Source organism: Euleptes europaea, chromosome 4, assembly GCF_029931775.1.
Source record: "Euleptes europaea isolate rEulEur1 chromosome 4, rEulEur1.hap1, whole genome shotgun sequence".
NCBI classification, from domain to species: Eukaryota; Metazoa; Chordata; class Lepidosauria; order Squamata; family Sphaerodactylidae; genus Euleptes; species Euleptes europaea.
Window position 1 is genome coordinate 12,612,572 of NC_079315.1, and position 22,571 is coordinate 12,635,142.

At 48.5% G+C, this 22,571-nt stretch overlaps 2 protein-coding genes across 2 annotated transcripts in view; one reads left to right on the forward strand and one right to left on the reverse strand.

Annotated features, from left to right (window-relative positions):
- Positions 1-1,721: 1,721 nt before the first annotated feature.
- Positions 1,722-16,578, forward strand: GSTK1 (glutathione S-transferase kappa 1). Its single transcript, XM_056848761.1, has 8 exons — positions 1,722-1,814; positions 7,801-7,882; positions 8,793-8,921; positions 10,182-10,282; positions 11,727-11,762; positions 13,700-13,816; positions 15,341-15,434; positions 16,429-16,578. The coding sequence occupies exons 1-8, from the start codon at positions 1,722-1,724 to the stop codon at positions 16,470-16,472; spliced, it is 696 nt and encodes a 231-aa protein (XP_056704739.1). The 3' UTR covers positions 16,473-16,578.
- A 2,494-nt stretch (positions 16,579-19,072) lies between these two features.
- Positions 19,073-22,571, reverse strand: part of LOC130476167 (rap1 GTPase-activating protein 1-like) — a 44,772-nt gene continuing 41,273 nt past the window's right edge. The window contains exon 23 of the mRNA XM_056848043.1: positions 19,073-19,329. The gene's annotated coding sequence lies outside the window, so the exon portion shown is untranslated. The remainder of the gene's footprint in view (positions 19,330-22,571) is intronic.

Sequence of the window (22,571 nt, forward strand, 5' to 3'; positions counted from 1 at the left end):
TCACAATCATTTCTTCAGCCCCAAATTCTATCATTCTGTACCTAATACATCATTAGTAGAAAAGGGCAAGAGTCCAGTAGCACCTTAAAGACTAACAAAAATATTTTCTGGTAGGGTATGAGCTTTCGTGAGCCACAGCTCACTTCTTCAGATACAGACAGCTCACTTCTCCACACCCATCTCTCCCCTGGACATCACAGACTCTTCTGCATACCACACCTAATCCCATCACGCCCGCGATTCACATGTATATACTGTTAACATTTACATACTAATGCTTGTCTGAATTCACTCTCCTCTACTTAAAGACAGATGGATTCACATTCTAGCTGTATCTGAAGAAGTGAGCTGTAGCTCACGAAAGCTCATACCCTACCAGGAAATATTTTTGTTAGTCTTTAAGGTGCTACTGGACTCTTGCCCTTTTCTACTACTGCAGACAGACTAACACGGCTACCCACGGGGAATTATCATTAGGCTGCAGCTGTGGACAAGTTTACATCGGGAGAACAAAACGGAGCATACAAACAAGGATAAAAGAACATGAAAGATACTGCAGACTGGGCCAACCTGAGAAATCAACAGTGGCTGAACATGGACTGACCCAAACAGGACACAGGGTCTCATTCCAAGACACTGAAAGACTGGACAACTCTACCAACGATTTTGTCAGACTGCACAGCCACTGAAATTCATAAACATCAGCACAACTTTAACAGGAAAGAAGAGAGTTTAAGAAGGAATAAGGCTTGGCTTCCTGCCCTGCAAAACCTCCAGACTAACAAAGACTACAGTCCACAATAGCCATGCAGTTTAGCTTTGGATTGCACGCATTAGCAGATCACTTCAGAATACAATGGTTCCACATTAACACACCACACCCTCATTAGCACATTATCTGGATACTTACAGGACAATGGTTAGCACATTACTTTTTGCAGGACAATGATTCAGCTCAACCCAACCCCTTTCTGACTATACATTACTCTTCCTACACACTTGACACTGAGAACCCCTGTCCTTCATTGTTACTCCTCCGAAGATGCCTGCCACAGCTGCGGGCGAAACGTCAGGAAAGAAAATACCAAGACCACGGTCACACAGCCCGGATAACCTACAAGAACCAATGAACTCTGACCGTGAAAGCCTTCGACAATATTTTGAACGCCTCTACGGGGAGGAAATCTTTCAACAGACCCGGAGATTGGAAACACTCCGGAACAAGAAAGCACATCTACTTTGTTCTTTACACCCTTGACACTGAGAGCCACTGTCCTTCAGTGTGACTCCTCCGAAGATGCCGGCCACAGCTGCGGGCGAAACGTCAGGAAAGAAAATACCAAGACCACGGTCAATAACCCACAAGAGCCCATCATTAGGTGAGTTCACTGGTTCCTCCAAGGATACTCCAAAGCGTGGCGACCAGCTCCTCTGCATCTCGTTAGGCGAAACGCAAGCCTTCAATCCTGGCTGATGAAAAAGAGGATAAAGCGACCACGCATGTATGCAGGGAAGGTTTTCCAAAGCCGGCGCCTCCTCCCTCCCTTGTCGTGGTGGGCCCCTTTAAGAGGCGCCGCAGCGGCGCTTCGCCGCCAGGGGTCGGCAGAGAGCAGCTCCGGCCCCGAACCCAGGGGCGGGGAAGCTCGCGCGGCTCCTCCTCGTGCCCCCGCTGCAAACCCGCCTTCCCCTCCGCTTTGCAGGCTCGTCTGCAAGGAGGGGCGATGGCGGCGGCCCGGGAAGGCCTGGGGAGCGGCAAGAAGCTGGTGGACTTGTTCTACGACGTGGTGTCGCCTTACTCCTGGCTCGGCTTGGAGGTCAGAGCAAGGGCGGAGCGGGGAGAGCGGGCTTCCGAAGAAGTTCCTGCTCCGTCTATCCCGCACCCTTCGGAGCAACGGGGGTATTGATCCCCCTTGTCGTTTTGCGGCGGCGTTTTAGGGGCAAATGCACGGCGGCGCTCCTCGGTCCCTCCCGGCAGGGCTTTGCAAGCCCTCCCTCGCTTGCGGTCGGAGCTGGGCGTCGGTTTGCAGGCGCGGCTTTTGCATTGCAGCGTTGCAAAATACTCGGCGAATGCGCTGGCGGGGGCTCGATCTCGGAAGCCACGCAGGGTCGGCCCCGGTTAGGACCTGTTATGCCATTAAAGGTTGATGATGGTGGTTAGGACTTGGACGGGGGACGGAGCCGGGCAGGGAAAGGGACTGTCACGCCTACTGGTTATACAGGGCTAAGGAGAAGGACGGGGAAATCTAAAGCTAGGCAAGAGTGCTTTACCTTTTGCACCTGTTTGTTCCCAGTCGGTAGCCGTGTTGGTCTGTCTGCAGTGGTAGAAAAGGGCAAGAGTCCAGTAGCACCTTAAAGACTAACAAAAGTATTTTCTGGCAGGGTATGAGCTTTCGTGAGCCACAGCTCACTTCTTTATCTGAAGAAGTGAGCTGTGGCTCACGAAAGCTCATACCCTACCAGAAAATACTTTTGTTAGTCTTTAAGGTGCTACTGGACTCTTGCCCTTTTCTACTACCTCTTTATTTAGGCAGGCATACTCTGAAAACGGGGGCTCATAACTTTGGGTGGGGTGCATCTAGTGAATCTGCAAAAGTTTCTGAATGTGCAGCATCTTGTTACTAAGTATAAGTAGTAGTATTCACGTGGGTTATTTTTTGAATTGCGTTTTTGTTTCATCTCTGTTTTGATGTTGCGTATTTTATACAGTTAACATACACGATACATTACATACGCCTAAACTCACCTATTATGCCATTAAAGGTTTATGATGATGATGATGGTTAGGACTTGGATGGGGACGGAGCCGGGCAGGGAAAGGGACTGTCACGCCTGCTGGTTATAGAGAAGGAGAAGGACGGGAAAATCTAAAGCTAGGCAAGAGTGCTTTACCTTTTACACCTGTTTATTTAGGTAGGCATACTCTGAAAACGGGGGCTCATAACTTTGGGTGGGGTGCATCTAGTGAATCTGCAAAGGTTTCTGAATGTGCAGCATCTTGATACTAAGTATAAGTAGTAGTATTCACGTGGGATATTTTTTGAATTGCGTTTTTGTTTTATCTCTGTTTTGATGTTGCATATTTTATACAGTTAACATACACGATACATTACATATGCCTAAACTCACCTATTATGCCATTAAAGTTTTATGATGATGATGATGGTTAGGACTTGGATGGGGGACGGAGCCAGGCAGGGAAAGGGACTGTCACGCCTACTGGTTATAGAGAAGGAGAAGGACGGGAAAATCTAAAGCTAGGCAAGAGTGCTTTACCTTTTACACCTGTTTATTTAGGCAGGCATACTCTGAAAACGGGAGCTCATAACTTTGGGTGGGGTGCATCTAGTGAATCTGCAAAAGTTTCTGAATGTGCAGCATCTTGTTACTAAGTATAAGTAGTAGTATTCACGTGGGATATTTTTTGAATTGCGTTTTTGTTTCATCTCTGTTTTGATGTTGCGTATTTTATACAGTTAACATACACGATACATTACATACGCCTAAACTCACCTATTATGCCATTAAAGGTTTATGATGATGATGATGGTTAGGACTTGGATGGGGGACGGAGCCGGGCAGGGAAAGGGACTGTCACGCCTGCTGGTTATAGAGAAGGAGAAGGACGGGAAAATCTAAAGCTAGGCAAGAGTGCTTTACCTTTTACACCTGTTTATTTAGATAGGCATACTCTGAAAACGGGGGCTCATAACTTTGGGTGGGGTGCATCTAGTGAATCTGCAAAGGTTTCTGAATGTGCAGCATCTTGCTGTTACTAAGTATAAGTAGTAGTATTCACGTGGGATATTTTTTGAATTACGTTTTTATTTCATAACTGTATAAAATATGTGTGTGTGAAGTGCCACCAAGTCGCAGCTGACTTATGGCGACCCCTTATGAGGTTTTCATGGCAAGAGACTAACAGAGGTGGTTTGCCAGTGCCTTCCTCTGCATAGCAACCCTGGACTTCCTTGGCGGTCTCCCATCCAAATACTAACCAGGGCTGACCCTGCTTAGCTTCTGAGATCTGACTAGATCAGGCTAGCCTGGGCCATCCAGGTCAGGGCAACTGTATAAAATACGCAACATCAAAACAGAGAACATACACAATACATTACATCCTCCTAAACTTACATAGACAAAAACGGGCTTTAACTGGGTAAATGTAAACAATTTTGTTGCCCTCTTACCATCTTCCCTATAATACACTATTATAACTTTCTGCCATTAATTTTACTGCTTTATAATGTTGAATTAACTGCTTTTTATTCAATCTTTCTCTCTCATTATATAAGTATGGTACTTTAAACTTTTAACGGGTAATATTTTAGAACACCACCAAATTGTGCGGAAGTGGGACGCTCGAGAGCAGATTCACACATTTGAGAGCCCTTGTGGTTTCAGCGTGTTTCTATCGAGTACGTACTGGGAATTCCCTACTGGGTCCAGTTTGTGATGCCTGATACGCATCCAGCCCTGACCTGGATGGCTCGGGTCCCCCTGATCTCAGCAGATCTCGTGAAGCTAAGCAGGGTTGGCCCTGCTTAGTACTTGGATGGGAGACCACCAAGGATGTCCAAGGTCGCTATGCAGAGGAAGGGAGTGGCAAACCACCTCTTCTCGTCTCTTGCCTTGAAAACCCCTGTGAGGTTGTGGCTCAATGGCAAAAAAAAAACCCAAACACCTCTGACAAGAAACACCATCTGGCAGCTGCAGGGACTGTATAAGGTGCGAATCAGCCCTCTGCCATCCTTCAGACGTATTCATGCAAACCAACACACTTATTCTTCGACTGGATTCTGGAAAGCATTGCAGGTGGATCAGAATTAAAAACTTCCACATATAGTTTGGCCTATAACTTTAGTCCTGCCCACAAAATGCTTCAGTTTCTCAATGGACGGCTTACCTCCTGTTTGGGAAAGGCCGCCTCTTTAACCATAGACGTGGAGAGTTGAACCTGGGTCCCCCAGAACAGATGGGGAATCTCGGTCCAGCGGTGGAAAGACCCTGCGCATTTGCTCAAAACGCTGTGTCGCTTATGTAATGCTCTTGGGCTGAGCTTTGACCTTGGCAGTTCTTTCACCTATACTGAATAACGCACCTTCCATAACGGCCTCTTAACGATTGCCTGCAAGTGGGTTTTGCCGTTTTGCACCGGAAAATCCAGCTGCAAAGTGGATTGAAATTGCATCATTTGACGTGCGTGAAAGCACCCCAGGTGTGGCTTTGATAGTAGAATGCATGTCCCCTAGCACGTGTTTCTATCAAGTGTATGTTATATGATTGGCAGGTTTTGATTTCCATTCATAGACATAGCCCGGCGTTCCAAAGCAATCCCCAAGTGCCTTCAGTTAGAAGCACGGCTTGTACCAGCAGTGCTGGAGTTTGCATTGTTCGGCTATTCTGCTTATATATGCCTGAGCTTAGTGTGTGTGTGTCTCTCTCTCTGTGTGTGTGTGTGTGTGTGTGTATATATATATATATATATATATATATATATATATATATATATATATGTGTGTGTGTGTGTGTGTGATTGCAGTATGAGAGTGAATTATTCAAAAGTCCATGGTCTACGTTCCCAAGTGACAGCAAACAAGCCCACCTTTGCTCAGTGTTTAATGTTTAATGATTCGGAGCTCCTAATCTGCTTTCTGCAGATTCTTAGAAGAGTGACACTTTCCTGCTGTACAGCTGTGTGCAACAGCTTTGTTTACACCTGTCTAAGAGCCAAACTAGACCTTGCATTTCTCGGGACCCTCAGGATTGATTTCCCACAAGGAATTAGCAACTGCAAGTCCTGATGGCAACCGTGACTTAGATGGGGAGGGGCTGTGGCTCAGTGGTAGAGCATCTGCTTGGCATGCAAGAAGGTCCCAGGTTCAATCCCCAGCATCTCCAGTTAAAGAGACCAGGCAAGTAGGTGATGTGAAAGACCTCTGCCTGAGACCCTGGAGAGCCGTTGCTGGTCTGAGTAGACGATACTGACTTTGATGGACCAAGGGTCTGATTCAGTATAAGGCAGCTTCATGTGTTCATGTCCTTTCAGTTCTGTCTATTAGTCTTGATTTTCACATGCCAAAGAACGAGGGGGTAGAATGGGGTGCCAGCTTGGTGTAGTGGTTTGGAGCAGTGGAGTCTGATCTGGAGAACTGGGTTTGATTCCCCCCTCTTACACATGAGCAACAGACACTAATCCGGTGAACTGAATTTGTTTCCCCACTCCTGCACATGAAGCCAGCTGGGTGACTTTGGGCTAGTCACACACTCTCAGCCCCCTCTACCACGTTTGCTTGATTTCCCCACCCTTACACATGCAGCCTGCTGGGTGCTCTTGGGCTAGTCACAGTACTCTCTGAACTCTCTCAGCCCCACTTACCTCACAAGATGTCTGTTGTGGGGAGAGGAAGGGAAGGCGATTGTAGGTCGGTTTGATTCTCCCTTGAGTGGTAGAGAAGGTCGGCATATAAAAACCAACTCTTCTAATCGTAGGGGTCTGGGAGACCCAGGTTCAAATCCCTGCTTGGCTGTAGAATCTTGAGTGAGGGCAGAAAGCATTGTAAGCTGCTTTTGGTTGCTACTGGGGAGAGAAATGTGATATAAATGTTGTACCATTTCACACTTCACTAGTGTGAGAGTCCTACCCTTGGGTCGGCTTTCTCTGCTGGTCGTCATTTTGCAGTGCATTTCTAAACTTAAGAGAAGCATTCCAAAATGTGATTCACATTTTGTGTATATCTATTATCCTCTCGGTTCATGTTTTGCATCCAGGGAAGTCAGCTGTTGCCCTAGCAAGCCCATGGTTTCTCAGGTACCACATGGTCTGCCATCAAAGAAGAACTGGTCTGTTGGCATCTGCTGTGCAAAATTTGCTTTCTGTCTTCTGGCTGCCTCTCCCAGCGTGGTGTAGTGGTTAAGAGCAGTGGTTTAGAGCAGTGGACTCTGATCTGGAGCAAAGGCTCTTAAACTGTGGCTCGCGACCTCATCATACGGGGTCGCGTAACTCAGTGGTTCCCAACCTTTTTTTGACCAGGGACCACTAGGACTTTTTTGTTCGGTGCAAGGACCCCAAGGTTCAAAATAAAAATTCTGAGAATTTGAAAATAAACTTTAATCATAACTGTTAGTTAAACATTAAACTTAGAATAATATTTGAATATATATATTTATAATAGAGAACTTTTAATTGAAAATATTAATTTATTATGGGTTTATAACTTTGTTTCGCGGACCTTAATTTAGTTCTCGCGGACCCCTGGGGGTCCACGGACCCCTGGTTGGGAACCAGTGGCGTAACTGAATGTGGGGGTTGTGAAAAATACCAAAGAGTTGTTTAAAAATAAATTTATTTATGATTTATTATCAGTAAATGTTTGATTTGTATACCTATTTTATATAACCAAATACCCAGGGTCGCTTAAAAATTTCTCAGGCAAAAAGTGGTCGCGAGTGGAAAAAATTTAAGAAGCCCTGATCTAGAGAACTGGGTTTGATTCCCCGCTCATACTCATGAGTGGCGGAGGCTAACCTGGTGAACTGGATTTGTTTCCCCACTCCTCCACATGAAGCCAGCTGGGTGACCTCGGGCTAGTCACAGTTCTCTTAGAGCTTTCTCAGCCTCCCCTACCTCACGGGGTGTCTGTTGTGGGGAAGGGAAGGTGATTGTAAGCCGATTTGATTCTCCCTTAAGTGATAGACAAAGTCGGCATATAAAAGCCAACTCTTCTTCTTCTTCCCCCAACGCTTGTGCTGGAGGCCATGGCCTGCTGCTAACCAACGTATTTGTTGTTCTCTCTCTTGTAGGTTCTGTGCCGGTATCGGCCCATCTGGAACATTGAGCTGCGTTTGCGGCCCGCATTCCTTGGGGGAATCATGAAGGAAGCAAGTAGGTGCCTAATACTATGTTACGGTAGGATTTATTCACAGAGGATTTGTGCAGCAGTGGTTTTTGGCAAAAGATGTAGTGATGGCCACAGGCATAGACAGCTTTAAAAGATGATTAGACAGATTCATGGAGGACAGGTCTATCAGTGGCTACTAGCCGTGGTGACTAAAGGGATCCTCCACATACAGAGGCAGTAAACCTCTGTAGACCAGAGGCCAAGAGGCAACGTTACTGGGGAAGGCCTCGACCTCTATGCCCTGTTGTTGGCCCTCCATAGTAACTGGTTGGCCACTACCTGATTAGATGGACCACTGGTCTTATCCCCCAAGGCTCTTCTTGTGTTCTTATGTTCTTAAAATCGTAGAATCGTAGAGTTGGAAGGGACCACCAGGGTCATCTAGTCCAACCCCCTGCACAATGCAGGAAATTCCAAACTACCCCCCCCACACACACACACACACCCCAGTAACCCCTACTCCGTGCCCAGAAGATGGCCGAGGTGCCCTCCCTCTCATGATCTGTCTGAGGTCATAGAATCCGCATTGCTGTCAGATGGCCATCTAGCCTCTGCTTAAAAACCTCCAGGGAAGGAGAGCTTACCACCTCCCGAGGAAGCCTGTTCCACTGAGGAACTGCTCTGACTGTTAGAAAATTCTTCCTAATGTCTAGACGGAAACTCTTGATTTAATTTCAACCCTTTAGTTCTGGTCCGACCTTCTATGTTGATAGAGATTGGGTTGCCACAATTTTGGGTCTCTGTGAAGATGGCTTTACTGCCTTGTGCTTGGGGTTACCCCATCAGGGCAAGACACAGGTTGAATCTTCTCCTGTCTTGATGGAGGAATGAGGGGTGGGTGCCCCCAGTGTGGATTCTTCTTCTCCTCCTGTAACATGGCATCCTTCTCAACAGGTAACCAGCCGCCGGCAATGGTTCCCAAAAGAGGCCAGTACATGATGAAGGACATCCCGCGGATGGCAAAGTACTACGAAGTGCCGCTGAAAATGCCAAAGGATTTCTTTCAGAGCGTTATCAAAAAGGGTAAGGAACCAGTGTGGTGTAGTGGTTAAGAGGGGTGGACTCTAATCTGGAGAACCGGGTTTGATTCCCCGATCCTCCACATGAGCGGCGGACTCTAATCCGTTGAACTGGGTTCGATTCCCCACTCTTCCACATGAAGCCTGCTGGGTGACCTTGGGCTAGTGACAGTTCTCTTAGAGCTCTCTCGGCCTCGCCTACCTCACAAGGTGCCTGTTGTGGGGAGAGGAAGGGAAGGAGATTGTAAGCCGGTTTGATTCACCTGAAAAAAAGGTAGAAAAAAATCGGCATATAAAAACCAACTCTTCTTCTTGAACAGCTCTTGAAAAAGGGTGGTGGTCTCTTTCCTGTCATCTCCACTTAAAAGTACCTGGTTGTAGGTGACAGCAGGGACCTCTGCCTGAGACTCCAGAGAGCTGCCGCCAGTCAGAGTAGGCAATTCCGACCTTGGTAGACCAAGGGTCCGACTCAGTAGGGGGTAGCTTCCTGTGTCTGTGTCTACCTCTCCCTTCATATTATGAGTGATTGGGCATTGTGCTACCTGGCAAAAGCTGTCTAAATATTCTTCTCGGGGAAGGCCATGGCAGACCTTTACCTGTATCCAGTCGAAATGAGGAATGCAGGGTTAAAGGTCCAGGTGTAAGGAAGTCGCTGGAGCAAGTGGCTGGGATTCCCAGGGACGGAATGCGAGGTGAGCGTCTGTAGGTCACGCAGCGTGGATTTTGTGATCGAAGGCACAGCGCCCGGTTCTGAAGGCTGTGCTGCCTTCCTCAGAAACCGAAATCTGTGCTATTTCATAGGTGCTGCTTGTGGAGTGTTGTCTCAGATGTTTAGTGGTAGAGCATGGAAGCAAAACCTGGTCTCCCAGGTCCTAGTTCAAGACTTCCTTTTTTCATTTCACTTTCCTGCTGACTCTCTGATCCTGTGTAAGCTTTTCTGGGAGCCAGTGTGGTGTAGTGGTTAAGAGCGGTGGTTTGGAGCAGTGGACTCTGATCTGGAGAACCGGGTTTTTCCCCACTCCTCCACGTGAGCGGTGGAGGGTAATCCGATGAACCGAGTTGGTTTCCCCACTCCTACACACGAAGCCAGCTGGGTGACCTTGGGCTAGTCGCAGCTCTTTTAGGGCTCTCTCAGCCCCACCTACCCCACAGGGTGTGGGGAGGGGAAGGGAAGGTGATTTTAAGACTGTTCTTCCTTAAGTGGTAGAGAAAGTCAGTATGTAAAAACCAACCCTTCTTCTTTCTGTCTGTTTCCCACGCACAGGCAGTCTACCCGCCATGCGCTTTGTTACTGCCGTGGATATAGCGCAGCCTCAGTTCCTGGAGTCGGTGTCTCGAGAACTTTGGATGCGCATTTGGTGTCGAGTAAGTATTCTTCCGGATCGGGGCTTCTGACGTGAAGCTTTTGTGCCCCTCGCTCTTCAGTTCTCACGCTGCCTGAGGTGCAAGGAACCTGAAATGGCCTCGGCCAGGTTTGCACAACAGTTGATCCCCCGAGGGCAGTGCGGCCCATAGGATTCATATATGGCCACCCAAGGCTTTGTTAACTGCCTGCCCCAGAGAATTTGAGAAACACCTGGAAGTCAAGGTAACTGCCTTACATTGCCATCTGGCCCAGGAGATAATGTCCCGTCCCTCTAATTGTGAAAATAACTCCCCCCACCAGATGTGTTTTTTGCATGGGAAAATGGCTTGGGGGGAGGAAGGGGCCTTCCCCCCCACCCCAGGACTGTTCTGAGCATCTTTGGGCTCTCTGAGCCCTTCCGAGCCCATTTGGGGAACAAAATGGAAAAAGCGGCCTTCAAGAAGAAGAAGAGTTGGTTTTTCATATGCCGACTTTCTCTACCACTTAGGGCAGAATCAAACCGGCTGACAATCGCCTTCCCCTCCCCACAACAGACACCCTGTGAGGTAGGTGGGTCTGAGAAAGCTGTGACTAGCCCAAGGTCACCCAGCTGGCTTTGTGTGTAGGAACGGGGAAACAAACCCGGTTCTCCAGATTAGCCTCCGCCGCTCCTGTGGAGGGGTGGGGAATCAAACCCGGTTCTCCACATCAGACTCCACCGCTCCAAAACACTGGTCGTAACCATTACACCATGCTGGCTCTCAATGGATTAATATCAAGATGCTGGCTCTCAAGGGATTAATAGTGTTTATGTTGAGGGCAGCCAGTAGGGTATTAGCAAAATGTTGGAAAACCACAGACCGTTTAACATGACATTGTTGGTATTCCGAACTATGGCAAATAGCTATGGCGGAAAAATTGACACATCGACTCAAGAGTAGTCAAAGTCGAAACTAAAATATCAGATTTCTATGAAACGTGGCACCATTGTATTCCGTACATGCAACAGGAAGGTATTCAGCATTTATCTAAGCCCGTTCTCAGACTATGGAAAACGAATTGTCCAAAATATATAAAGACACTATGTCATTAATGAATCCCTCTCTTATCTGTGGCTCACGAAAGCTCATACCCTACCAGAAAATATTTTTGTTAGTCTTTAAGGTGCTACTGGACTCTTGCCCCTCTCTTATCTGTAATTGTAAGATAAATTGGAAAATGTGTTAAATACTAAGCCCTCTGTCAACAACTTTATGTATTTTGTTTTTTTCTGTTATATTGTTTCTGTATTTGTTTTCTTGTAAAAGGTTTTTGTTGTTGTTGTTATTGTTTGCTTGGGTGCGGCTTTCTGTTTGGAAAATTAATTTAATTTTTTCAAATGGTTAATTCTATTGAAAGGTTTCCTCTTTGCCCAGTCCATTCCTTGTCCATGAGTCTTTGTAACCAGTTGCCTTCTTTCTCCAGGATGAAGACATCCTCGAACCGGAGAGTATTTTGGCAGTAAGTTCCTTCCCCTTGCTTTGACAGTGGTTTCTTCCCAGCGTGTATGGTCTAGTTCAGGGGTGTCAAACATAAGCCCGAGGGCCGGATCCGGCCTCTTGAGAGCTCTGATCCGGCCCGTGAGCCAGCCAGTGAAGCCACCATCAAGTGACATTTATGTCATATCCGGCCCTTGTAACAATTGAGTTCGACACCCCTGGTCTAGTGGAATCCGAGTGAGAACAGACCCCTGCCATGCTGTTGGGTATCTTCCACCTGTCTTTCTCTCTTGGCTCATTTTTTGACCATACCTTGGAGGAAGGGTGGCAAATAAATGTGTGGTGTTTGTGTGTGTGTGTGTGTGTGCGGTGTCTTTCCCTCATCTTAGCTGTGGATTCCTCGAGGATCTAAGGGATTTTTTTACGTTTTAAAAAAAAATCGATATGGGTGAGAACAGCAGACAACGTGATACATCCCTAGAATATCCTAAGCCAGTTAGGGTTGCCAGGTCCCTCTTCGCCACTGGCGGTGCCTGAGGAGGGCAGAGTTTGGGGAGGGGAGGGATTTCGATGCCATAGAGTCCAGTTGCCCAAGCGGCCATTCTCTCCAGGGGAACTGATCTCTATCGGCTGGAGATCAGTTGAAATAGCAGGAGATCTCCAGCTAGTACCTGGAGGCTGGCAACCCTAAAGCCAGTGGGCTTCAACTTTTCCAGGTGGAGGGTCCTGGGCCCGAAGAAGAGGAACTAGAATTATGAGACCTATTGTCAAGGCCAGTGCTGTGAGCAGAAGTGAGAGTTGGGGACAGGAAACACAAGTCATACTCCAGTTAGTGTACCATAGCGAGGAGCAAGCTGAGGGCCGAAGCCACAGAGGCAGCAAATAAAATGGCAGCTGTTACCAACCTTAGAGTCCTGAACTATGGTCCTGAAGACCACTGGACTAGGCTAGAGAGGCAGTATGGTATAGTGGTTAAGAGCGGTGGACTCTAAACTGGAGAACCGGGTTCGATTCCCCACTCCTCCACATGAGCGGCGGACTGTAATCTGGTGAACCGGGTTGGTTTCCCCACTCCTCCACACGAAGCCTGCTGGGTGTCCTTGGGCTAGTCGCTGTTCTATCTGAACTCTCTTCGCCCCACCTACCTCACAGGGTGTGTGTTGTGGGGAGAGGAAGGGAAGGCGATTGTAAGCCAGTCTGACTCTCTTTAAAAGGTAGAGAAAATCGACATATAAAAACCAACTTATCCTCGTCAGAAGGGACTCAGAATGTCAGCCACCCTCCCGCAAATCCTCTGGCTCCCCCCAGCCCAGATGTCTGACTCTGCTTCCAATTGCACCCCAGTCTCTCGAAGGGCCCTACTCTGGAGCAAGCCTTCTCGTCATGCTCACAAGGAGGGGTAAATACCTCGGGGCGAAAAGGCACTGGAGGTTTTGCCTTGGATTCACTGCTTTCTGGATGCACATTTTCCCCATCCGAATTCTCAAAACTCTGCACGGGGGGCTTATTTTTGAGTTTTGAGAATTCGGACGGGGAAAATATGCATCTAGAAAGCGGCAAATCCAAGGCGAAACCTCCCGTGCGTGAAGGCCAGAGAGGGTTAAACCTATTGGCAGCTTATAGGCCGTCATGGCTATGTGGAAGCTCCGTAGTTAGATGTCGTGCACATCTGAATATTTGTTTCCGGGGGGGGGGAATGGCAGAGGACGGCTACTGCTTACAAGAGATGGATTGACTCAATAAATGAAGCCACAGCCTTCAATTTGCAAGATCTGAGCAAGGCTGTCAAAGACAGGACATTTTGGAGGACTTTCATTCATAGGGTCGCCATGAGTCGGAAGCGACTTGACGGCACTAAACACACACACACAAAATCTGTAACCCTGACCCTTGATCCTGTTAGGTGCTACTGTATCTGCCTTTTGAGCGATCGTGTGTGTGTGTGTGTCTCTCTCACAGGCGGCAGAGCGAGCAGGTGTACCCTCGGACCAAGCCAAGAAGCTCCTGGAAATGAGCACCTCACCTGAGGTGAAGAATCGCCTGAGAACCACCACTGATGAAGCGCTGAAATATGGGGTGAGAGGCCCGTGCTGCTTCAGACCCTATAAGCAGGGCTGCTGGGAACCCCCACAGGTCCCTTGGTAAAGTTTCCCCCTGGGGGCTGCCTTCGTGTGAAAACAAATCACACAACTTGCCCTTCACAAGAGGGGCAGGGGTCCCTGGAGATGTGCCCCCCACCCAAGCACCACCCTGCCTTCTAGCGGGCCTGTCTGTCTTTGTTTTAAGGAAGTTCATTTAAGCTGGCATGTGACAAAATGGGTGTTTTTGATTGGTGGCTCCTTCAGACACATGCAAACCATCATAGCGATGGTACAGGCAACAAATTATTTCATTGGCTTCATTTATAACCCACCTTTCTCCCCAGAGGAGACCCAAAGTGGGGTACACCTTCCTTCTCTATGTTATCCTCTCAACAGCCCTGTGAGGTAGGTTAGTCTGAGGGTGTCTGATTGGGCCAAGGTCACCCAGCAAGCTTTGAAGAAGAAGAGTTGGTTCTTATATTCTGACTTTCTCTACCTTTTAAGGAGAATGAGCCCAGCTTACAGTCTCCTTCCCTTCCTCTCCCCACAAGACACCTTGAGAAGTACGTGAGGCTTGAGAGAGTTCAGAGAGAACTGTGACTAGCCCAAGATAACCCAGCTGGCTTCATGTGTAGGAGTTGGGAAATCAAGCATACGGGGGAATCAAACCTGGCTCTTTCAGACCATTTTTTCCCCTTGGGCCCGATGTGGTCTGGGGGCAACACAGTCGCCAAATTTTCCCTTGGTGCTTGGTTCCGATTCTCGTTCTTTCCAGAGGAACAAAAGCTTTTGAAGAGTGCCTTCAGGCAATCTAACCACACGTTCACAAGGAAGTCGTATCCTCTTCTGCAATTTCTAGCACCAAGTAGCAATTTCTAACCAATTTCTAGCAATTTCTAACCAAAAAAGTGCAGTTTATTTAGTTTTCTTTTTTTAACAAGTAAAAAGAGGGAGAGAAGAATTCAAGGCCGGTTAACTGCAGAACTAGCCAATGCAGCAAACGGTTTAGGCAGCTGGTCTCTGGGCACAGTAGGGGGCTAGGACAGAGGCGGGCTCCCACAAACTCTGTGCAGCAGTTTGGAGTCCACTGCTCAAAACCACCGCTGTCAACCACTACACCACGCTGGCTCTGGTGTAGTGCTTAACAGCGGTGGTTTGGAGTGGTGGACTCTGATCTGGAGAACCGGGCTTGATTCCCCCGCTCCTCCACATGAGTGGTGGAGGCTGATCTGGTGAACCGGATTTGTTTCCCCACTCCTACTCACGAAGCCAGCTGGGTGACCTTGGGCTAGTCACGGCTCCCTTAGAGCTCTCACAGCCCCACCTACCTCCCAGGGTGTCTGTTGTGGGGAGGGGAAGGGGATCATAAGCTGGCAGGTTTGATTCTTCCTTAAGTGGGTGAGAAAGTCGGCATATAAAAACCAACTCCTCCTCCTAGTTCACCTTTGGGTGACATATGGCATTACCTCCTCGCCCCTCCCCTGCCGGAAACTTTGACGAAGCGTGTCTCCTTTTTCAGGCGTTTGGGCTGCCCTCTTTCGTGGCCCACGTCAACGGCGAGCCTCAACTTCTCTTCGGTTCCGATCGCTTGGAGCTCCTGGCAAACGTTTTGGGTGAGTGTGCTCAGCGTGTGTCCCTGAATGCCAGCAGACCTGAGGGCCAGCAGCAGGTAGCGTAGTCAGAGAGCAGTCCGAGGGTCAATACCCAAAGCGAAGTCCAAATGCCAAGTCAGTCCGTTCCAAGGTCAAGGCCACAAGAGTCTCAGAAATGATCAGAGGACCAAGAGAACACAGGGTAGTAGTAACAAGTTGTTTCCACATCAGCCTGAATGCCAGTGTCTGCTTAAATAAACCTAAGGCTCCACACTCTCTGCTGGAGGGAGCTTGTTAACCTCATTGCTGTCAGCCGGCAGTGCTCTTTGTAGTGCTTGTAATCTGGCACTCCTTCTGCGCTCGGGTAGGAGTGTTCCGCACCTTCGGCGCCTGCTGTTCCAGGGGCTGTGGAGGGCTGCTGCTGGGCACAGGTGAGTCCCCTGCCCTGGGTGGTTGTAGGCACGGGGGACATTCATCTGTCTGTGCCTGCTCAGCTTGCTGCTGTTCCTTTCTTCCACTGCCTGCTTCTTCAAGGTCCTCTTTGTCAATTGTTACGAAGGCCGGATTTGACATGAATGCCACTTGGTTGGGCCATGCCTTGCCTTCCCGGAGTGGGGGTGGCTGCCATGGCTAGCTCACGGGCCAGATAAAGAGCTCTCAAGGGGCCGGATCCGGCCTGCGGGCCTTATGTGTGACACCCCTGTTCTAGACAGCCTGAATAGCCCCGACTAGCCTGATCTTGTCAGAGCTTGGGAACTAAGCAGGGTTGGCCGTGGATAGTACTTGGATGGAAGACCACCAAGTCAGTCCAGGGTTGCTATGCAGAGGCTGGCAATGACAAACCACCTCTGCTCATCTCTTGCCTTGAAAACCCTATGGCGGCCATGAGTCGGTTGCGACTTGATGGCAGACAGTTACTATGGTACTGCAGGCTGTATTTGTTACAGCAGTTTGCCCCTAACTAGGGTTTTGTGTAGACCAACTGTTGCGTTCATCTGACTGATGTGTTTCACAGGAGAGAAATGGTTGGGGCCAGTGCCTGTATCTGCCAAGCTCTAACTACAGGAAATCGGAGGAACAGTAGTGGGGTACAGCTAAGCAAGAAGACAGACTTGGGAGCATTGGCCGTACCAGCTTCTACGGATTTAGCACAGGAGGGTTGATGGGCCGATCATACCCTGTATGGCTGGAATAGAATTACGCATGTCAGCGCAGCTCCTTACACGGCGGAAAGCAACAGTTACCATCTTCAGCTGCAGTGTAACTCACAAGGGTCAGTCGCACACCTGGTACTAATCTCAAGTGCTCTTGACCTGTGGCCCAGAGGACACAGTTTGGGTCCGTTTGCATCAGCTGGTCTGGATTTCCCAGAACATAAGCATTGATATGGAGGCTTTAATGGGTTCCCACGTCACCCGTTTCCCAATGGTATGAGCCTGGCCTGTCGCGACCGGAAATGTACATTATCTGACTCAGAAACCTCCTGCAGAATAACTAGGAGTAGGGTAACTGGCTCATCTTCTGGAGTGAGACAGCAGTGGCAAGAGGAAAGGGGTTAACCCAGCCTCTCCGGCCTGGTGAGATTTTGGGGAGGGGCTGGTCCAGCAGATGTTCTGTGCAGCAGTTTAAGCCCCCTGTGATGGGGAGGGAAGATTGGCTCTTTGGTACCCTTGAGCCTCCCGGCTTGCTTTGCCAGCCTGCTTCAGGCACTGTTGACAAGAAATACTGTAGGTTGGTGGATGGAAGAGGATTGTCAACTTTTACAAAAGAAGCTTGCATCTCCGTGCCCACAGATACCCGCTGCCCTTGCCTGCCTACCAAAATCTTTTAAGTTTTTCATTTATTCAATAATGTGACCTTTAAATGGGAAATAGTTTCATTGGATGGAACTACGGCTAAGTCTGTTTTATTGCCAAGAACCTTCTGTCAGATGACCTGCTGCTGTGACCTTAAAGTGCACTTTGAGATGATTCCCATACGTTTTGTATAATTTAATAAATCAGTATCTCAGCTCTAGTAAATGAGTAAGCAAATTCCTGAGTGCCTTTCTGGCTCGAGTAGAGAAATAATTGCTATCTGTTACATAAGCTGCTTTAAACAATACCACCACTATCCCTCCTGAGACCTGTCTCTTGTTGTTTTTCTGTCCCGCACTTAAGATGGCTGGGGGATCCCCCCAAAACTCTTTCTTTATATAAAAGTTAGAAATATGGCACAAGAGTGGTTTATTGAAATAAAAACTCAAAACTATTATTTGTCTCTTTTGGGAGGGGGGGAATGGAAAAGTCCGGTTATTGAGGTTTCAGAAAATAAACTTGGCTGGTAACAAAGCAACAGGAATGAGGAAACGTGAGGATGTTTATACTCAACAGATATGTATTTCACAGACAGGTGTTGAGACTTTTGATGTGTACTGAGATAGAGTTCACTTGGCACTCACTGCGTAGTTGAATAAACATAAGCTTCTTGAAACAATAGTTATTAATTTGGAGAAGTTAGGAACAAACACAGAGTTTACCCCAGTTTTCTTCCTTAAAACTGGTTGGGGACCACCCTTTCACTTAGGAGCTATTTCCCTTAGGGAAGGACACTCAAATCACTTCCCTCACACACAGGATTCTTCTTTATCCTAAGCAAATGTGTTCCTCTCATTCCAGCTGCCAGCCTCAACGGTCTGTTTCAGCTTGACCGGGGCAACTCATCCTTTTGCAGCTGTCACAATGACCTTTAAATGTGAAATAGACTCATTGGGTCGAACTATGGCTGAGGAGCCAGAATGGTGTAGAGGTTAAGAGCGGCGGACTCTAATCTGGAGAACAGAGTAGAAATCATCCCATTCTGATTTCCTGCTGATTTGGCAGGGGTGCCCTTTCTTCTAGCTCTTAGAAAGAGGGGGGGTCATTTTTGGTGATCCTCCACCCCGGGAGCTGCAACTCCCACAATGTTCCTAAGGTTTCATGGATCACTGCTCCCCAGCCCAAATTCCAGGGTCACTGATGACGGCTGCAGGAGGGGCTAGCTGGAAAAGATGCTGTTTATGCTGCATAAGTTGCAGGTCACTGTTCGACATTCCCCCTTGTTTGTGGGTAACAGCCACGTTCAGCACTGTCTTCATTCAAATAGGGGGATCTGAAACGCGACACTTTTTCAGCGGTTCCAGCACTTGCAAAACTGCAATGCAACAAATGCCACAGCAGACAGAAACAGATTGGTCACAGTTGTCTTTTTATTGCAAGCCCAAGATACCACAGACACAACAAGCGTGGAGTTAAGGGGTCACAGATTCACATTTACAGGTAGTTGCTTCTTCATGGCACAAGTATTCGGGGATATGGGGGTGTGGGTTGTACAGTGAAATCCTGAACAAAGACTCAGGGAGGCCCTGTGTACAATGGACACACGGCCCCTCCCTGCTGTCACACACAATGTGGTGATCTCCCTAGGGGGCACTACGCATCATTCATTCCCGGAGGTTACAGCTTTCCAAACCAGACCGAAGCCAGGGAGTGGAATTTTGCACACTCCAGGATGTTTTCCGTTGCAGCTTTCCTAGAAAGGCCCTGCTTGACGGCACAGTCCTTCTGTGCTAGACTTTGGGTTCTTGATCGTAGCAGGAACAGGGACGGACAGGAGAGGCCCTCCCTACACGGCTGCTTCTCAGCTATGGCAGACGGGAGGCTCCCTCTTTTGACTGAGGTGGTATCCTGGCCTCCGGAGGATGCCAAATAGGAATGACACAGATGGGTGAGCGAATGCCACAGTGGACGGTGTGGTGGGGGTCCTCGGTGCCCGTGGCAGCCACTGTCACGGAAGGAAGCGGAAGGGCCAGATCAGGTGTTTTTTTTCAGGGAATTTGTCTCTCCTCTGACCTTCAGAGTGAGGAGTTTCCCCACAGGTCTCACTTTGGCAGCGAATCCTACAAATGCGGAAAAGAAAAACACCGAATTCGACTCGCCCGGCCTGAGAATTATTCGAAAATCTCAGAGGAGCTTTCCCCCTACACTTTGTTCCAAGCGTAACAACGAGAAGCAAAAGTTTTTTGAGCCTGCAGGCTCAAATTCTGATAGGGGACGGAAAATCCTGATATGGGGCGGTCGGCACAATCACAAAATGGTTGCCACGGGAGGCGGAGCCACCCACAGAATGTCAGGGAGCAAGGTTGCGTGTAACTAATAGTAACTCTTCAACGTTTCAGGCAGAACAGGATGTCTTTTTAATATTTAATATAAAAGTATTTAATATAAAAGTATTTTCTTTCTTATATACTGCGTGCCTTCAGTCAAACCAAGAAGATTCTTGTGTTCGGGTGGCAGCTGCTGCTGAAGCAACTTTTTAAAAAATCTGCACAGCCAAGCAGAAGCCTGGCTGTACAGAAGGACCATCTGGCCCTGTCCACTTTCTAAAAATATTTGCAGGCACTGTAGTGTGCATGGCACTGTGTTGGGGATCCTTGCCCTAAATAGACTGGAACAAAGGCGAAATCGAAACCAGGCTTTAAGGACGGTGGGAACTGTCCCACCACTTCATGCGTGGAAGGTGTACTTCTCCTACATTCCTCTCCAGCATGTGGCTTTTTGACCCCTGGAGGGACCCATCCCGGCACCACAGGCATTGAAGCGGCTCCCATTTTTGCAAACACCACTATGCCGAAGAGGGGTAATTTTGTCCCTCCTTGCACCAAGCCCACGGATCCGTAGGCTCTTCCTCCTTGTGGATCCTGTGACCCTGCATGTGATCTTTTCAGGGCTCGGAGGGAGCAGCAGTGATGGAAAGGAATGTGGGGAGACTGCGCACCTTCTGCACATCGAAACCCCACAGCATTCCACATGGCAAAGCCGGAGGGGGTTTCAGACCTCTTTGGGCAGCAGCCTCTGTAAAAGAATCCAGGTGGCCCGGAGAGGGGCATCTTTGCCAAGGCTAGAGTAGAGTTTCACTGAAGCCCACAAATAACTGACCCGGGAGCATCACGGCAAGGGGGTCAGGAAAACATTTTTTTAGGAGCTTATGTGCCAGATTGAAGGAATCCTCCTTCAGTGGGCTTTTCAAGCAATGACAGAGGCCTTTTATGCATGGCTGTTACCGTCATGCTCACTTGTCTGATGACTTGGTCTTTGTTTCGATTATGCATGCTGTTTCCGACCATCAGCGGTCACCTCACTCTCCCCCTGCATTTCCCCGCATTTTCCAAGAGCTGTTTTATCTTGAATTTCAAAACGGGGACAAAACGCAGAGAAATTCAGGGGGAGAGCGAGGCGACCTCTGATGGTCGGAAACGGCATGCATAATCAAAACAAAGACCCAGAGTCGTAGAAGGGTTTTTTTTTTTTTTTTAACACTGACATGGTACAGTTTGGTGGTTTCAACCCACGAGTCAAAATCAAAAGAACGCAGACTGTCACTCAACCCACATTGCCGCGATTCACAAGAATGCAAACACGAGGGACCTGGTGATGCTGATAAATCAACGTGGGTTAGCTGTGCTGTGTCTGAACTAGAGTGCACACAAATGAACCCAATGAATTCTGAGAGTGGGAAGCATTTTGAAATAAAACACAGCAGGCTGATACTACAAGGGACGGGGCATTTCATGTGGTCTCCAAGTGGCTGCTAGGGCACAGGCAGCGATGAAACTGTGGGATTCTCGTTAATTTCTCCAAATGCAAAGAGTTGGCACTAGAGCCTGATATGGGTTATGCTGCCAGGGACGTTTGCTTGTTTCTGGGCAAAGCCAGACCAAAATAGCATATGAGCTCAGAAGTTTCAGAGGGCAAAGTAATAAGTCACCTGGAAAATGAGTTCCAAAGTCATTGCCACGACGAGACAGCTGCCGCCTACCATCTGAAACCACCTACAGTTCTTGGGGACACCTCCCCATCCCACTCTAAACACCTGACTCTCCTCAAAAACTGGCCGCACCCCACGAATGAGAGAGGCAGAAAGCGGCACAGACAGACAGACAGACAGACAAAAATACAGCCAGTGAGCAGAAAGATGATTCAGCAAAATAAAGCCCAGGCGGCAAAGGGTGACGGAAGAAGGGAAGGGATCTGTGGAACTGGGATGGGGGTGGTAGTGAGTAGCTCGCAGAGCCTGTTAATATGGGTGTGCATATTGATATGCCGAACTGAAAAATGGCTGCAATTAAAGGAAGCTGAAAAGCGGATCCCCAAATAATGCTGAATTTCTTTGGCATTATTCAGGGTCGCTTTGGTCCCGCTGTCATTTTTAACTCCCCTCGCCCCTCCCCCTCCCTCCGTCCCTTACCTGCTGCTGGCTAGGTCCGCCGCCAGCTTCGGAGCCGGTGGGACGCAAAACCGAAGGCTGCACTTGCTCTGAGCCCAGCCTTCGGTTTTGCGTCGCCGCCAGCTCCAAAGTTTAGCGTTCTTGCCCACTCTGAAGTCCATGGCTTTGGAAGAAGAAGAAGAGTTGGTTTTTATATGCCGACTTTCTCTACCACTTAAGGCAGACTCAAACCGGCCTACAAGCACCTTCCCTTCACCTCCCCACAACAGAAAGCTGCGGGGATGCTAAACTGAAGGCTGTGCTCGCTCCCAGATGGGCGGGAGCGCAGTCTTCAGTTCTTCCCCGCCCCAGCCAAACTCCGTGTTAAGTTCGGCTGCAGCGGGGACACAGAACCAAACGCTCCAAGCCCAGCCTTCAGCTCTGCACCCCACATATTTCGGGTTTATTAACCCGGAAATTTTTGGTTTTTTGAGAAAAGCCGAAATAAGTATTCGCTCTTTCCTGGTTTTTCGAAAATTTCCAAGTCTAAAAAAACTGAACCCGAAAAATACTGAAAAAAATGCTACACACCCCTACCTCCTAGGAAGTTGGAGGAGCATCTCCAGGAGATGACAGCTTTCAGTTAGGACCCGTCTGGGGAAAATAGTTCGTTTCTTGTGATTGGCCGGGGGTGGGGGTGGGGGAGTAAAGGATCTTGGGGATCAGTGTGTTGCATAATGTAGATTTGGGGTGGGGGACAATTTTTCTACTTGGAGGTATGGGGTAGCCCCCTTCCGTCACCCTTTGCCGAAATGTAAAGTTGCCAACCAGGCTTGGGAAATTCCTGGAGATTTGGGGGTGGAGCCCGAGGAAAGGTAGGGTTTGGGGAGGGGAGGGACCCCAGCAGGGCATGATGCCATTATAGTCCACCCTCCA

Coding starts and splice junctions, on each gene's coding strand:
- GSTK1 (XM_056848761.1), top strand. CDS start 1,722: ATGGCGGCGGCCCGGGAAGGCCTGGGGAGCGGCAAGAAGCTGGTGGAC. Junction 1,815..7,800: donor ACTCCTGGCTCGGCTTGGAG/GTCAGAGCAAGG, acceptor TCTCTCTTGTAG/GTTCTGTGCCGGTATCGGCC. Junction 11,763..13,699: donor AACCGGAGAGTATTTTGGCA/GTAAGTTCCTTC, acceptor TCTCTCTCACAG/GCGGCAGAGCGAGCAGGTGT.